Source organism: Bombus pascuorum, chromosome 9 (assembly GCF_905332965.1).
Source record: "Bombus pascuorum chromosome 9, iyBomPasc1.1, whole genome shotgun sequence".
Classification (NCBI taxonomy): Eukaryota; Metazoa; Arthropoda; class Insecta; order Hymenoptera; family Apidae; genus Bombus; species Bombus pascuorum.
The window spans coordinates 3,790,968-3,809,142 of NC_083496.1; the positions used below are offsets into that span (position 1 = coordinate 3,790,968).

Below are 18,175 nucleotides of genomic sequence, written 5' to 3' on the forward strand. Positions count from 1 at the left end.
CCACGCGCCCCTTAACGCATTAAATTCTTGTCTACGCAAGGATTCTTGTAAACACGCGATGCATTATGCAGCGCAAACAGGGTTACCCTTAAATTTCAAACGCGAGGATGAGTTTACAGCGAGCTGCTTTAGACTAAGACGCCTGACGTCTTACGTAAGCAGATATCTTGGGTCTGGAAACGAGGACAGTGCGATTTAACGAAATACAGACGCAACATTACTAAAAATGTCGTGGTTGTTGTTGGACGTTGACCGTGAAATTTAAATCAACGTCTACGCCGTTCTATTTTTAAGCGTTCTACGTTTCAAAGGAGCTACGCGCAAACAAACTACTAGCATTGTTGACAAAAAGAAAAAAAAGGAACGAAACAAAATGTTTGCGAAGCTTGGCAATCGTAAGAGCGCAAAATATGGCAGCAAGATTTACTTTCATACGTTCTACCTTCTAAACGTAAGATTACCATAAACAGAGAATACCGCTACTTTCCTTGTACGGCGAGAAGGCAGCTTTAAAAGCACCGATAAGCTCGTGCGTTACTCTTAAGGACGTTCTTTAGCCATCCGTAAAACGTTTGACAGCGATACTAAGGAAATTTTGTATGTTTCTCGCGCGACCGAACCTGGAAGACGCGTATATTCTTTCGGTTGCGCGAGCTCGAGTTCAACTTTCCTCCCCTGAAACTCGTGCCAACGCGGTTAGTCCACGAAACAGCACGAGTCTTCCTCCTCGTTTCTTAACAGTTTCGAAGCAAACGGCAAAGTCTTATCGAAATCGAGTATCGAACGTTTCGGCAACAATCGTCGCGAATCAGCCCCTTCCCGACCCCAAGATCTGTCTTCCTCTCTATTACACGCGCGTTCCAATCAATTTAGCCTGTGCGCGCGGGATGCATTGGTGCAGAATATCGCATAACAGAGAACAGCCTGGAAGACGCGCGGCGAATGAAAGGGTGGCGTGTTTGCGTGTATTTATGTGCGTGATGAATAAAATCGAAGGGAGTCAACACAGAGACACACGAGAAACGAAAGAAAGAGCGGGAGAGGGAGGGCCAGATGAGAGAATGCAAGCCTCACCTGTGCTCTGGCTACCACGTAGCTTCTGCTCTGGCCTCTCGACCCTCTCCTCGCTCGGGGGAGGCGGCCTCTCTGTCCTTTTCGTATAGTAGGGGTTGTACGAGGATGGCCACACGGTGGTCGGCCTTTTTGCTGGTGACGGCGTGCTCGGTCGTCCTGAAAATAGATTAGGACCTTTCTCATCTAACCCAGCCAACTCTCTTTCTCTCCCTCTTCCTCTTCCTCTCCGTTGCTTTCCTCTTTACGAAAACATGTTTCCCTTTTGTATTTATTTACTCGTCGTTTCTTTTTTTTTTTTTATTCCCCCGTTACTCTATCATTTCTTTTTCTCTCGTTTTCTAATTTTGGTTTCGCCTTTTTATCGTTTAATCCTCGTCGATTCGGTCCTCGTGCAACCATTGCACACCATACAAGACCCGGGCGAATTTCACGGCTAGAATCGTTGCAATCGGAACCGATCTCTTCCCGTTTCTTAATTGAATCCCGATCACAGCTGCGCGAGATCGTTACGTAACCATAGGGACTTGATTCGATGCGCGGTTAAGGAAACCGTTTAATTCGTTTTTTCTATTCGACCGATTAAACGAGGCTGGTGTATGAATGTCGTATCGCAACGGTATCGACGGTTATTTGGAAACGGAATCGAGACGACCGAGGATTCCACCGGTTTATATATGCGTTTCTCGAATACGGGCAAAGAAAGTTTAGGCAAATTCCGGCGAAAGATATTTTATCCTGATCCGGCGGAACTTCGAATACCCTTCATAGTGGAACTTTCTAAAAACGTGCTCGGAGAGCCATCAAGAGCACTCGACGAACATAGAACGGGAGAGCGAAAGTTGGAAAACTGCGAAACCACCGAGCGTAGCCCTATTATCCGCTAAAGTCAGTTGGTAATCCGGCGCGATTAGTTCGAGCTTCATAATCGTCGTCTTTTTCTTTTTTCTCAATGGCGAAAATCCACCCTTTCGAAAGCAAGGGAACGCTCTGCGTTTCCTGCGGCATTTCGTCGAATAAAACGAAACACACCGTGTGTGAAACGCAAGCATTGAATAAACGGGGTGCTCGCGGGTTTGGGGACGGCCGCGATCGTTCATCGGGAAAGGAAACGCCAGCCAGAATGTCCTCTATCGTTTCACAGAGAACGGTGTTTCGAGTGGACGAGTTGAAAACGGGCGAGCGCCGACCGCGCGGCAGCGCAGCGGTTTGATGAATTCCGGCAGCTTCTTTGAAAAGCAGCCAAGTTCAACTTGTTGCGTTCGATGGTGACGGACTTTCCATTGAACCGTGCGCGCTCGACAAAGAGGAAGAGCCGCACAAAGAGTCGCGATGGAAAGAAAAAAGACAAGAATGGATACGGGACGAACGATCCTTTACGATTTTCCAGGATTCTCGACATCGATGATTCACGGTCGACCAAATCTTCTTCTTCTCGTATCTAATCGCTCTCGTCGAAGTCAGGCGCTGCTTTCCGAGCGTTTCTGGTTTGCGTGCTCTACGTTTCGATCGATCGAAAAAGAGGAATATCGACTGGCGAATAAATGGCCCATGAAGTCGGAAGTATTATTATATTATATGGGGAAGCCAGCTACGCGGCTTTATACGAGCGAATTTGGAATTCCACGGATCGAACGCGGGTCAGGGATCCTCTCGAGTTTGCTCGAGGATCTGTAAGTTCGTTCACGCGAAATACGTCCTCTCGCAAACCGCTTGAAACTGGAATTTTCTTTAAGGATACGAGCACGCTACCGTTTCAAAACTTCGCCGGAATCCAGTCGTTTCGATATTACCCTTGGCTTCTTTTTGTCTTCTCCATCCAGCCGCGCCTGCCGCACGTCCTTCGCAAGGATCGAGTCCTCTCTTAATTCTCAAACTCGGCCCGGAGTTCCCTCAACTCCTCGCAACTACGACGGAAGCCGCCCCTCGATTCGAGAACGTTACACAAATATGTCTGTTATGTCTGTTACTCCTGTTTCCTCGTTTGCCCGTCTCAAGTTCTCCTTGTAACTGACAGTTATAATAAAATACTTGTATCTAATACGTCTAATACTCGTGGCTTTTGAATCGGAGAAAACTATTTCATTGAACGAAATACAGATATGATTCTATCGAATTACGATCGGTTTAGCTAGTCGATAAACAAACTTAGAGCCACTATACATACAGTGAAGACAAAGCGGAATAGCCAGACTGAAGTCCAAGGTCTACAGCCGCTACAGTGGTGGCCCTAAGGCAATCTTTGCGCAGAGAAGATTGAAACTTTGCTCGGTTGGTAATTTTGCATAGCGCGCATCAACCAAGGGTGCAATTCGGATTCATGTCCAACACGGGACCATATACCATCGTACATATCGTTACCCTCTATACACATTTGTGGCCTGGTAAGATGGTTCACTAGTTATTTCTGGTCCCTATAAATGCCCGGAATATTCCAAGTTATCCCACGTGCGTCGTATAATTGTACAAGACGATGTCAAGTTTCGTGTCTGTCCCTTAGAAGAATACTTATCCGCCGATAAGAAATATTCTCCAGCTACGTATATCCATGACGTGGTTACCTCGCGATTAAATTCACGCTATCGTGTGTCTGAGCGAGAAGCTAAACCGATTACGAAAGGAGAGCGATAGGAATTTCGCAGAAAATTTCGCCGGCTCGTTAACAATTTACCAAAAGCATGCGAGATTAAACGCCGGTTCAGGGGACAAGAAATAATTAATTTCCAAGAGGGGAAGTTTTCGCGTTGCGAATAAGAAGTAGCTTCGTCGGCGGAGCTTGGTCCGAAAATAAACAGGTGAACAGGTTAGCAGGGCGAATTTCGAGAGAGGCATCCGCTCGATTAATTCCCTTCCCGGATTCATAACCCCGAGCCAGCTCGCTCCTTCGTACTTCTGGTTCGTTCGTTCTCCTGAAATATTTCATGTTCTCGAAGGTTCTGGGAGAAGCGGCGCGTTGCCTGTGAGTTCTTCCTATGCAAGGGAGCAACTTTCTCGCAGAAGCCTCTTTCCTTTCATTTCTGGTTGGCAAATAAGCGGCCCTTTAAACATCGTGCACGGGGGTTGCACGCGAGCAACGATGACAACGGCATCGTCGACGACGATGCTACGGGGTGATGCTAAAAAGTTTTCGAATAAAAGTTTAAATACGCCCTCACGAACTTTGTTTCGTAGCCTTTGCACCCACTGCTACAACGTCGTCGCCGTCCCTGGTTCGTCCCTGGCTCGTCCCTGTCCTCTCTGCTTTCTCGTAACAATATGGCCGGGGCTACCATCTTTGCTGAGTCAAGAACACGGCCAGCTCTTGTGTATCCTCGTCCTACAAGCGCACAAAGACCGCCTCTCTCTGCAGGGTGTTTCCTTTCGTATAGCGAAGGCCCGAGCAATCGCGACCAGCCTCGTATTTCATCCGGTTTTCGTCCGCCACACCTTTGTACCATTTCTCCACCCTTATTCTCTTCCTTGTTCCTCAAGCAGCCTCCGTTTTCTTATTTCCTCCCCGTTGCCGCGTCCCGACCAACTTTCCGAATAACTTGTTGAAAATTTAAGGGCTCTGTGCCACCTTTCTGCTTTCTTGCGAACGCATCTACCGTGAAACAGGAATCCGCGGATCGAGTAGCGGGGTAATCGTGGATTCCTCCGGTGCATCCAGAGGGAACAGGCTACCCTTGGACTCGAGCCACTGCCATATCGGCTTTTAAATGGAAAAGTTCGGCCAACGAGAGGAAATAGACGGGTCAACCGTTGTCTCGTTTTCTTCTCAGAGACGACGAGGTGCTCTTTGTACCGCGGCATTGTGTACTTATTAAACGACCGCGTGGCTCGAACAAGGGATCGCCTCGGACAAATCGAGAAATTAATTCCGTGTCTTGTTCGATGCGACGCGGAAGAAAGATCGGGACGAGAGTCTTGCCCGGCAGCGAGATCGCGAACGACCAGGGAGATCGGTCGGAAGTAATTCAATTGGAAGCTAGAAGCGATTCGGATCGGACCTGATCTCCCGTGCGTATAGGAGCCTTTGAGCCGATTGAAACGCGAATCAAACGAATCGACGTGTTCAGGGAGTTAACGCTGATTGTTCTATCCGTTTCTCTTGTCTCCGAATAATAGCTTAACCAACCCTGTAAACGGTAAAATTTTCCTCTCGCGCGAGAAAAGGATTCTGTAGACTAATTTACGTATAGAGATGGATAGATAGATAGATAGATAGATAGATAGATAGATAGATAGAGAAAAGAGACACGGTTAGGCTACTAAGTTACAATTCGCCCTGTCGCGAACGTGTACTAAAAACCAACAAGCAAGCGTTAGTATTACGTTTTCCAGCGAAGACGAGCGTCCCTAAGGAGGGAAATATCGTTTTTAAGGAAGCATCGATCTCTTCATCCGGCGTCTAGAATCGATGGTTCGATAAAGCATACTCACAAGTAAAAAGGTCGACGCGTCAGAGCCCAGAGGCTAATACCAGAAATAATTCCGGCCTCCTTGCTCCACGATAATTAATTACGGCCGGTAGGATCGATGGGTGTCCCGAGAGGCAACTAGTGTGTCGAGGCATTATTAAATATCGTATATTCTCGTGGGCCTAATCCCAACCCTTCGGCGAGAAGCAACCATTCCAACGAGGCGAAGGGGCACGGAATGGAGGGCACAAAGAGGCAGAGAAAGAGAGGAAATTCCAAGCGATCGTAAAGTTCACTTTTTGAAAGGAAGATTTAGAGACGTGTTTAACGAGTTATAAGCCGGTATAAATAATGGGCTCGCTCCGTGCAGATTTACCGGCTAGTTCGACTTTATAGCAGCGAAATTTGTAATAAGAATTTATCAGGTTACATAGTAGATTCTAACGAATCATCGTAAGTTAAGCACTTTTCTTTTTTAATTCTCGCAGCATCTCGGAACTGTTGCACGATGCATATTGGTAACGCTAAATCAGGCTACATTTTACACTAAACTAAAATGGTTATCTATAAGGTGGAACGTATACATATATACGAAGTTTCTAGATCTAAGATATCGTTCAAAAACATACTTGTTACAACACTTAGTCTATACTAAAAATACTAATAAAGTAAACGTGTCTAAAATTATAGGAAAATTCTGCCTCTTTTAAACATATTCGTTACAGCAACACTACATACGTAACGAGACAAACAACAAAATATACCATTCTAAGTCGAACAGAACTTGGAATATTTCTTTTCCGTTGGTATTGGCCGAGCGATTTTGCGATTCTTACGCGAACCGATACCGGTTTCGTCGGATATCTGTTCGCAACAATGCAATCTGGCCTCGCGCGGTCTCTCACCAGGACAGCGGTAATTGAATTCTAAATGCGGCTAATTGGGTCACCGGTCGACCCGACGATATAATGCTCCGATATAAAATTAAAATCATCCTTTAGATTCGCGGGTGATCACCACGGACCGATAAACGCAGCAACATTCCTTTTTCGTGCGTTCGTGCGTTCGATGTATATATATAAAACGCGAATTATTTTGCGTTATTGTATCATCTTCATACTTGATGGAAACGAAATAGCGAGCTCATAAGATAAAGCATCAAGCTTTCCGAGATATCAGTTCCGTCCGACTTGGTTCAGATGTCTTCTATATCGTTCCAAAATTGATAAGAAGCGATGTTTCGCTGCTTTTTTTGTGCCATTTTTGTCTGTTTTATTCGACCTAATTTAGCGATTATCTTGTAACAATCTATATGATGTCTTGGTCTATAAAATTTTGTCATATATATATCGTAGATATATGTGTTTTTCACTTTTTTGTTATTATGTTACGTCGTAATAGTGTCTTACAATATGTAACTTGTTCGATTATTCTGTGCAACGTTCAAGATTGAATTTAACAAGATCAATAACCCTATCTTATCTTACCGCGAGGAAAGAATTGATTTTGAGGTTTCTACGACTCTCGATACATCTCCAATTAGATGTTACGATTTATCGAAAATCGTAAACTTTAACTACCGACCGATTTCACGATCTCGTTGTATATCGTTTCCATGAAGTATATTTTGTAATTGTATCATTTCGACACGGATTCAAAGAAATGATCTGTACGCGGTTGAATGGAGGAAAGCCAAGTGTCAAGGGGTTTGTCGATCGATACGTCAACCTCGAAGGTCTCGCTTCCTCTTCGAGTCTTATCTGGCCAGATAAGGAGCAACGCGGTCCCATTGGAAACTGTTCGGTGGCGCTTAACGTCCCATTCGTGAGTTATTGCCCGCCACGGTCGGGTCATTAATAATTCGCTAATATTAAGATTGATTTCGAGCCACGGAAGGCGACGAACACGAACCACCGCCCGATTTCGCGAAACTTTCTCGTGCACGGCAGTCAATCATCCGCCTCGTATATTACGATAAAACCGTGCGACAGTTGCACGATGCCTGACTGGAAACAGGTTGGAAATCCTCGCTCGAGAGGATCGTTACGTCGTTATATTTCGTTTCCCTTTTCCAGTCATCTCGCAACCTTAATGAACGCGTGAGTTACACGCTCGGAAAATTGCACCATATTTAAGTTCCGTTAATTATCAACGCGAATAAACCTTTTTTCCATCTATTCGTTCAAAGATAGCCTAAATTTCATTCTCTCGAAATTCCTTAACAATTTTCCGCACTTCCAACCATCGACAGCTGTTATTACGCGTACGTGTCCGAAACATACATAGACGATTTTTAGATTACGTTTGCAATTTCGTTAAATGGCAAAGAAAAATGTGCAGTATTCTTGTATACGGAATTGGTAATTTCGATTAGAGCGGAGGTTACATTAGACCCGCGAGATGAAAATCCGACAGCAGAAAATCTGTCGATACTAACGAAATTGTCAATAATACAAATAATTTCTTTGGCGTGACATCTGTCAAGTAACCCGATACGTTTAAAACGCTAGTATTGCTTTTCTTATCGAAATATTCCCTCGAGATATTAAGATTTCTACCATATTTAATCTATCTGTACTTGAAAATCCAACGAACGACATCTTTGGCGATATTTTTCGTCTTCTTTAGGATACGTATGGGTTAATCATGACTCGATCGTTCCGTATTTTCAGTCTTCGACGAGGCAGAACCTCTTGAAAATTGAATGTGCGCGCGATAGAACGGGTTTTCTATTCGACAAATGTTAACCGTAGGTTGGTAAAAACCAAACGGCGGGACAAAGATCGTGTCCCAGGTGAAAATCCGTAGCTAAGGGCAGTGGCGTAACTCGTAAGATCTAACAATAATCCATGGTTTGCCGGGCGAGTCAAGCTACGAGTAAAATCGCGAAGCTTAATGGTGGTAATACCGTCGTGACCGAGCCTTGTATGGCGTTAATAATGCAGCATATTGAGATTGGTTTCGTTGCGAGAACACCGGGCCAGAGCCACAGGGACCTGACCTAGGCATCCGCCCAAGTTATTCGCGCTGCTTTAATAATACACGCGCCACAATATGCACACCTAATGCAAAGATTACATTCGAGAGCTAGAGTCGCTAGTTTCGCTGAAGATTGCGCTCCTGCGTAATTGCTCGTTCAGAGATGTTTTTCTTTGAGAATAGTCTTCTGGTCGGTCAACGCCACGGCGTTTTACCGTCAAACATAGCCACACATTTTCATGGATTTGTCTTTGGCCTTGATCGCTTGCCTCGTCAGCTTTTGAAATAGCTGATCGAGCAGTTATCAACTATCGTAATCCGCAATACTGTGCTGGCTGTAAAACGTCGAGACGTTACATGTAATTCTGACTCGTCCATCTTCGATCTGAACAATTGGAAGCGGATTTAGTTTCAAGCAGAATCTGTCTTTGTCAAATTGAAACGGTAACTCGATATCAGGCAAGGGGTTAATTTTCAACCAGAAATTTTCTAATTTTATTACTGTGAAATTAAAACGAGGCCCATTCCCCGGGCAAAATTACGTCGGTGGACAAATTCTTCGAATTTCTAATTGCGTAGGACGAGCATCTTTAACGGAAAGATCAAACTGGCGAATCTAAAAGAGATGATATAAGGCGAAACGGATGTCGTTGGCGTATCGAGGATGTTCGTAGTCGATTGTAGGGAAACGTATCCCTTTTCGAAGGAGATGGGACAACGTTCCTACTGTGCTGCGACCAACCGTGAAGCAATCGATACGGACACGGGACTCTCGTCTAAATTGTTTGGACTACCAAAGTAAACCTCTTGATCTGTCGTGAAATTTAATGGTCGAGCATGTTACTATGAAATTTAAATATTTCGCAATTCGCCTGTTTCAGCCTCGACCATTCAATTTCCAGCTGTGCTATTTGGCCGCTTGGTGGTTGCAGCTGCATGGAAACGCAAGGGGTGCAACTTTTTGGCAGTAGATTCGAAAATAAAACACGGATATAATGAGTTCGATGAAGAGGGAAGCGTCGGAGAGGACCTACGTGATATCGATTTCGGGGCTCGAAGTGCAATATTCAATGAGGCTCTCACCTTCTTTGTTGGCGCTGCTCTTGATCTCCGTGGCCTTCGGCGCTGCGGATGGTTTCGGAATTGCTGAAATAAAAATTATGTATCTTGAAGGTTCAGCTTCGAAGCTATTTCCCCAATCGTTCGGTCAACTTTAACTTTATTACGAGTCATCGATCGATCACTGAATTTACGAAGATACCACGAATAATTTCGCCTGAACAATCGAATTACGCTACTTTAATCTACCTTGAAATTACATCAATTCCTCTTTACGTTCTAGGATGTTTAAAATATTTGTTCATATTTCGAACGAGTCAAAATCGACAAATCTGTTAATGGTATTACGTAATAAAATAACGAAGTCGCATTTGTCTGACCACTAATTCTACTTACAGTGGTATTCTTCTACGAAACCTTTAACTTTCTGCCAACTAGTAACACTAGTAGAAAATACACGGATTAATATCTACTTTTATGTTATTTAAGCATTTACAATTAACGAGTGTCGCTTGAATTGTGCACAAAAGTGTATCATCTCACTAATCGTACTTCCTACATCTAATTGCACAAAAATATGGATAAGAGAAAGAAACGGCGGAAGATTTGAGATATCGTTTCAACGATTTTAACGTTCTTCGATTATTTATTTATTATTATCTTACCATACAATCTGATGGAACCCTCGGTCTCGCCCAGCGAGTTCTTGCTGATACAACGATAGTTGCCGAAGTCACCATCCTGCAGATTTCTTATGGTCAGCCTCATGTACGCCCTGTAACTGTTCTCCATGATGCTGGTGGTATACTTCTCGTTGGACAGTATCATCTCGGCTCCAAGGAACCAGTAGCTCATCGCCCGTGGATAAGCTTCCGTGTGACAGTCGATCGTTACGTTCGTCCCAGCTGGCGCACCGACCAGCTGATTCGGCACGAAGATCATCGGCGAGACTTTAACATTAAACGGAGGAATCGGTTACGATTCGAAACCGAGAAACCTGGTCTACGGTGAATGAATAATCGTCCGCGGTGACGTCCACGGCAACGATTAAGTCGACGTGGATGTTTATGGGGGACTATGCTCGAACCGTTCTACGATTTATCTTCCACGAAATCACTGGCTGTGAATTATACCGAGCTGTTTCAGCGATTATGGTGATCGATAGCCCACAGTTATAAACGGTTGAGAAGCTTAAAGCTTTCGTGGAATATGGATCTTAGGTTGCCAACGTTGAAGTATCAGTGTCGTTAGTGAATCTCGTGCTTTAATTTATTTTCCTTCTGCCGGAGAAATTGACGGACTCGTGGATCCTGACCGTGTGGATCGTGAAGTTTGATAATTAAACAACTCTGTTTAGAAAGAATGGGAGAAGAAGATGCTCAGAGATATTCGATTCGATTCAAAGTTTCATCAAGGAAACAAGTAGTGAAATCGGGAGAAGAGAAACAAAGCGGCACCTCTTTGTCGAGAACAATAACGCGGATGTTATTCGATACGATACTATCTTTTCTTCCCTATCCTGTTCCCTGTTGTAAATAGAATTGCTCCGGAAGAACTTCTGGATCCGCGAGTCGCGCCAGTTCTCGCGCATCATCAACCCACTAAAAGCAAAGATTCCAGGTGAAAAACTTCCTTCCTTACGAGCGAGTTCTTTTTCCCTTGCTCAACCATGAAACGAAAACACCAGGCTACAACGTAATATTCTCCATCTTTCTCCGTTCTCCTGGGATTGATCAAATGTAAATACCAAGCCGAATAGATGGCGCACCGCCGTAGAAAATAACCGTGCGACGTTCGTACTTCAATCCGCCGGAATAGACAGGAAACTGGCAGGGAAACTTTGTTGCGGCTGCATGGAACCCCGGATTAGAAACCATGCAGGCCAATCAACGGGGGTAAAGTCAAATTGTACGTTCCGTGGATTGAAGCGCGCCAAAGGAAACGAGGACCAAGAATTTTTTCGCCTCAAGCTTCCGACCGATCGAGGATTGCTAACATTCAGAACGTTTGAGCAAGTTATTTGGCGCAACCTCGCCGACAATTTGATTAGAACCGGTGGAAACTAGCTGCTAGTTTAGAGATTAATCTGGAGGATGCAGGTCGCGTAATTCGGTCAAGCTTTCTGCGTCATCGGCGACTTCCCAAGCAAATTCGACTCGTCGACCTTTCGACGCCAGTTCGGTTGTCCGCCGGTTATAGACGTTTCGAACGATCGGCCGATGTAACGAGAACCACCGTCGGCAATTAATTACACGAAAGTGCAGCAGATAGGCCGTGTACGTAGGCGTAGACGACGACCGAGGCAAAACTGGTGGCGGAACGAACGAGGTGGCGGCGCGGCAACCATCTCTCGAGGCTGGCCATCGGCGGTATGCATCAGGCTGGCCACAAATCCACAAATTGCCAACGCTGACCCTAATTAACGCATACTTCTCCCGATTTCCCACCATCGACTCTATCTACGTTCGCCTTTCCTTCGTTTCCGCGCCTTTCCTCTTCATCATCAACGTTCCCGCGAATTGTTGCTCTCAGTGAAATTAATCCAGCGGACGCGCGCTGCCGATAAATCGCTCCAATGTATTTCCAATCTTCGACAAGATTGGATGTTCGGGATTATGTAAATTTTCGCCAGTTTATGAAGAAATGCGTTAGAGAATAGTAGCAGGCGTTGCTGAAAACTCGACTAGCGTGACGTCACAAACGTTTGTTCTGCAACTGCAGCTTTGATACACGCGAAGTCTCAACTGTTACATTTTTCACGACACACGTTCGCATATCGCAAAGCACGTCGCGGCCTTTAGGTTGCGTTTAACGGTCGAAAGGCTGAATTCACGTTGTTAGACAAAGCACACGGTTAATTATTGAAATTAAAAGCTGCGAGCAAATATCTCGCAACTAACCTTTGCAGCCTTTGATTTAAATTGCCTCAATGTTCTTTCATCTACGATACGTATGCTATTTGCTTCTTCTTCGATCTGTAGACGATCGGCAGTGAATAACGGAGATTGGAAGATTCGCATTCCTTCCACTGGCCAATTCTGATGCGACGAAAAGCGAAGAACATAAAGAAAATGTTTCGTTTCTGAATGTCTAAAAACACGCGAGACTCGGAACAAAGGAAACATTTCGAAGCAGGTTTACTCTTCCATGGGATGAACTTTGTTGTCTTCAAAAGGATTTTCTGCTTCAGCAGCATCTTAATTATCGAAACTAGGAATGTAGCCATTAATTACCAGGGGCTAGGCGTACTTTGTTAGTTCGAGTTTCCAGTTATCGCGTAATCGACCAACAAAACTAATCGGATTCTTGCTGGTACTTTGCCTTCGACTTCCCACCAACACGAGATTAAAGAACAGTTATATTGTACCAACCCGTTGAATCTATCATCCTCTATAATTTCCTCGAATAGATTTAAGATTCGAGTGTACGTACGATAATTTTTGTTTCTTCTTCGTTTCACGAGGAATTAGGTTGAAATTAGGTCACGAGAAAAGATGGCAAACGAATGGAAGGAAAACGCGGGCAGAGGACGTCGCGAATCTATTTTTCTGTCACTTTGGTCTGTCCAAGGTTGGTTAGAATTTGTATAATGCCTCCCAGGAGGCTTCGAAGAGCATTAAGAGAGACGATCGCGGGACTTTTGTAATCCAGCAAGGACACCTCAGATCCCGCGCGTTGATCGAATATCTTTTTCCGTGGTCCCACCCCGGTAATCCCAGATAACCGTTTCACCCCTCATTTTTCACTGGCCGCAAAAAAGCCCATTCTTCGGTGCGACCGGCTCTTTTATCGCCTCTTCCTATTCGAATGATTATTTCTACCATCGACGCGAACCGTGCAATATTTTCGATTTACCCTTCTTTACACTTGAAAGAACAGGATTTGTACGTATCGCGACCCTAACGATACAAGCAAAGTTAGAACAATTATCCTCGTTTTTGATTTATTCTCACGCGCACAGTAACCTGCTGCCAATTATCCAGTTTTACCCAGCTGGAAATAAATCAACTGCATATTTCACTACTTTGCGAACTCGGTTACCTCGAGAACGAGGTATCCAGTTTCTTATTCTGGATTTTCGTTTTATTTGGAACCAAAGAATCTACCCTGCATTTCGCTTCGCTCGTACCATGAATTTAGCCACCTCGGTGACACGGAAGACAAGACGTCGTCACGATCGCTTGGTAAATCCGCGACTATTGACGTGGCTTCGTTACGTATATGGAAAATGTCGCACAAACAGCCTGTTTCGACCAATCGATGTGAAAAGACGGAGAACTTTCGCGAGAGACAAACAACGTCGACTTCGAACAATGACATCTTTGTTGGCAAGATGAATATCTAAGATGGAGAATCTTTTGCGATTGCAAGGCAAACCGAGATTATCTTGTGCATTTGAATAAAATATGTCTCCCCTAAGCACTCAAAGCAGCCAGCCACTCTGCCCTACGTTCTCGTTCCCCTTTTGCCACACGCTTCCGAACAAAGCGGGCGCAAGTGGCGCTAGTAGAATACGCGAAACGGAAATCCCTCCGATACAATCTGGATTAAGGGGGAGGAAGTGTATTCTCTTGATGTTTCTGGATGGCCGGTCGACCAGAAATAAATTCTTCGCAAGAGGTGGGAAGGGTATTGCAGTCTTTGGTCCCAGGAGAGAGACTGTTTCTTCCGAAGAGAAGCAAAATTGTAATTGTGCTTGCCACTGATTCATGAAACGATAAAACAACCCTATCGCTGGAAAAACTACGTAAACGTGATAACAACGACGTAAACGTGATAACGTCAACGGTATTTAGCATGTTGCTATTGTACGTTCGAACGATTTATGGAAGGTACTTCTTGAAGTTCGGGCGTTGCTGTGCAGACGGGCGAGAACAGAAATTACATTGGCCAATGTTGACACGCGAGTTCACGATCTCTCAACTTGGTGATTTCTAGCACCGGCGATTGCTTAATATCCCCTTTTCTCTGTTCCGTGCGTTAAAATGGATCGAAATGAAAATGAATTAATCGACAGTGTTGGCATGTCCGTTAATTGAAAGATAATTTAATCCATATTCAATGTTTCAGTTTTTACTATTCGTCAAATAATAAATAAGCGATACGTGCAATTCGCGTGTCGATTCTCGCTGTTCCGACTGTAACAATTCTTTGGCACGTGAGGCAATGGCAAAGGAATAGAAGTATCGTCTAAAGGAACACGAATATTCTTCCTAGAAGAGTCGATCGCAAAACGAGAAAGAAAATCCTTCCCGATAACGCGTGTGTTCCGAGTGACCCGTCCAACTGAACCAAAATCCCTGACAATTATTTCGATGAAAATTTTCGCGATCTTTGAATCGTTAGTGCACTCTTAATTCCCTGATTCGAGATACCGAAGCAGGACCAGAAATCGAGCAGAGACGGATCTCGAGAGGACTGGTGAGAATTATTCAAACGCGTGACGGCAAGCAGAAGGCACAGGGAAACAAAAGTGCTGGAGCGGCGGAGTTTCGTGAGCAGAGAGCCGGAAGCCGGCTGTTTTCTCGTCGGTCTAAATAAAATATGTCTGCACCTTTCTAAATATTCAAAGGACAGCGCCTGGCTGTCCTGCGGCCTCTCTTTTCCTCTCGTTTGGTTGTTGGGACGCGTACGCACACAAAGCCGGCGTCAAGTGACACGAACGAATGGAACGAATAAAAGGGAAAAATGACCAGCAACGGCGGAACGCTGCGCTCGCTCCCGTCGACCTGCTCTGGTATTTCCCTCGAGTTTTCCTAACGGCGCATCTGCTCGCTCTCTTCTTCCCTTCTTTCTCGTCGAATCGTCGACGCCGACGTCGGTGCGTTGCCTACCTCGGAGCTCGATGCAATTCGTGAAATGAAATTCAAACAATATCGTGTCGAAGCATCTTTTCTCCGACTTCCCCCTCGGGTACTTGATTATGGAATTTACTTTCTGCGGTGAACGTTTCGAGCATCATTAGCCTCGATCATTCTCTATATCGCTTTAGTTTCGCATTGATTCGGTTTCTTTTAGCCAATTGTTGCTCGTTCCATCGAGGAGGCTTCGCGTCAGGTGATATCGTTCCATTTCGCACGAAAGTTAATTTCAATTTGAATCTTCGTTGCAACTTTTTTCTCCGCGGTCGAATTTTCTTAAAGTTTGCGAGAAGATCTTTGAGAGAAAATATCCTCGCAGGGGAAACGTAAAGCGCTAAAATTTCAAGCCAATTTCGAAAATACAGACTCGCCAGTCCTTTCCGGATGAAACTTTCTTTAAACAGCGAAAAATATTGTTCGTACTGATTATAATAGAAACGTAGGCTCTTTGATGTTTTCGTAAGATCACGAGCCAATCGAAGCCAACTGTGTCGAAAAGAACTGTTTAACGTTTAATCAGTTAATAATTTATAAAGCCCAATGTCGCGTATAAATGTAGGAGCGCGAACAGGTTAAATATGAATTATGTACACTTTCAATATTATGCTTTTGACATTATACAAGCTAATTAATAATCATATCGCTGAATAAACGAAACTCATTTAAACAGCTATAGTAAAATGATAAACAAAATCAGGTAGGTATAACATTGCCGATGAATATAACGATTTTACGGACTGGCATTCTTTCGTCAATCAATTTCTACGAAATTCCTCTACGAGTAAATAAATATTCCCAAGTAACTAAATTGAAAAGAAACCTAAGGAAACGCAAACCAACGGAGCTGAAACTCGACGCTCCTCTATTCAATCATTTGCCAGCGTTCGTTAATAATAACCGAGCATCTTGTTTTTCCTATTGAATCGAGTTTCTCTGACAGAGAAATCCTTTTCGACTCGCCAAAGCAAATACAACGGGTAACAAGAGATTAAAAACGCGGTGGCTGACTTAGATACGCGTAACACGATGAACGAACGCACACAGACACGGTGTATCCCTTCGCTGTATCTTCAAATCCACTCACATTCGACGTCCACGGTGATCCTTTTGCTGACTGTTGGTGGTACGCCATTGGTCGCGATGCACAGATACGCGCCCATTTCATTGCGCGTGATCCTCGTCAAGTTTAATTGTTCACCATCGTACAGAGACACTGAAACCAAAAGCAGAAATTGATTCAGCCCGGTCGCCCGTGCAAATATAGCGTGTAGCGCCCGGAACAAACAGTCGCGTTCGACATAAACGTATAAACAGGATTCTCCGAAGAGAAAACCGGCATGGTTTTATCGACGAAACTTTCTCGGTTAAATGAAACCCTTTTTCCAGAGCGGGTTGTAAAAAAAGAAGGAGAACAAGTGGTTGTGTGTGTGTGTTTGAGAGAGAGAGGGAGAGAGAGAGTGGGAGAGAGGGAGAGAGAGAGAGAGAGAGAGAGAGAGAGAATTGGAAGTAAACAAAAAAGAGGAAGAGGTAGGAAAAAGCGAACCAGCGAACCCACTGGAACACGCATCAATCTACCGAGCGAGTTTTTCTGTCCTTTTTATTATTCCTGACGTCATCGTTTGTCTTCCCTTTATCGATTTCACCGACCCTTAAAAGAGAAACTTTTTGAGAGACGTTTAATTCCTTTTTACGAATGCAGTCTGTTGCGATTCATAGAAATGACCACTGTTTTCTATTTCACTTAAAATCCTCGGTTGGTATCTTCGATACGGATGATTCACGACAATTTGAATCAAATTACTTAATTTTACTGTATTATCGTAGTTTCATCATTTTAGGATACATTCGTAGGTAACTTGAAAAAGTCACATTATATTTTAATTTACATTAATTAGATTGTTCTTGTCGATCGTTTTTGTGTTATTGAATAATTATGAAGTACGAGAGAATTTTGAATGTTGTTTCAACAGCCTCGTCTTCCTGCTAATTTACACGCTAGAGCTTCCATTTCATTTTTCAGAGCTTTGTAAATGAAGAACAGGGACGTGGTAAACAGGAATGAAAAGTTGTAATGTTAAACTTTGTTCCAACGTACAGTCGAAAATAATGGAAGGCACAATCGAAACGTCGAATCTTTGGAACTCGAATCCAGGCGCGAGCGTTCGTACAACTTGAAACCAACTCATAGTTAATAGAGAAGGGGCCACGATGTCCTGCCAGTCGAATAATTTTTAAGCCATCGTTCGACGAAGCGTCCCCGCGACGACGCGTAAAAAGTTAGCGCGGCGTTAAAAGTTTGGCCAAAAGTGCGGCGGTAAAAGACTACGAAGGGAAAAAGACGGCGAGGCCGGCCTTTACGGGACGAATATCAAAAACTGTCGTTCGCTTCCCAAGTCGTTAAGCCGTCTTTTAGTCCTTCGTATCGTCGTAGAAGCAAAGAAAGAGAGACAGCGAGAAGAGGACGAAAAAGGAAAAGAAGGAAAAGCTGTGCGAAACCGAGTTATACCGAGCTCCAACGGTTTCGTAAATGAACTGCTTCGCGATTTCGATTTCAAAGGTATTAACATTGAGCGGAGTCAGCTACCCGAAGGTGTTTCATCGACCACGTACGACCGGTGTTCCGATGTCTCTTAACGATTCTGCGAGTAAAACCTAACTCACATCGAAGAGAGAGAAAAAGCAGAACAAAAACTAGAAGAAGAAGAAGAAGAACAGAAGAGTAGGGAAGAGAAACGAAGGGCAGAAAGAGAGAATAAACCGGGAAAGAACGATACTAGGTCACGAGGAACTGCCGCGTCGTGGCAA

At 44.3% G+C, this 18,175-nt stretch overlaps 1 protein-coding gene across 7 annotated transcripts in view; it reads right to left on the minus strand.

Moving 5' to 3' along the window:
* Positions 1-18,175, minus strand: part of LOC132910947 (lachesin-like) — a 279,347-nt gene that overhangs the window by 31,027 nt on the left and 230,145 nt on the right. For 6 of the 7 annotated variants that reach the window (XM_060967163.1, XM_060967160.1, XM_060967159.1 and 3 more), the window contains 4 exons: positions 16,455-16,583; positions 10,175-10,459; positions 9,534-9,596; positions 1,075-1,230 (listed from right to left, as the gene is read on the minus strand). In XM_060967163.1, the coding sequence (XP_060823146.1) occupies positions 1,075-1,230; positions 9,534-9,596; positions 10,175-10,459; positions 16,455-16,583 (633 nt within the window). The remainder of the gene's footprint in view (positions 1-1,074; positions 1,231-9,533; positions 9,597-10,174; positions 10,460-16,454; positions 16,584-18,175) is intronic. The other variant, XM_060967164.1, reaches the window with a different exon arrangement.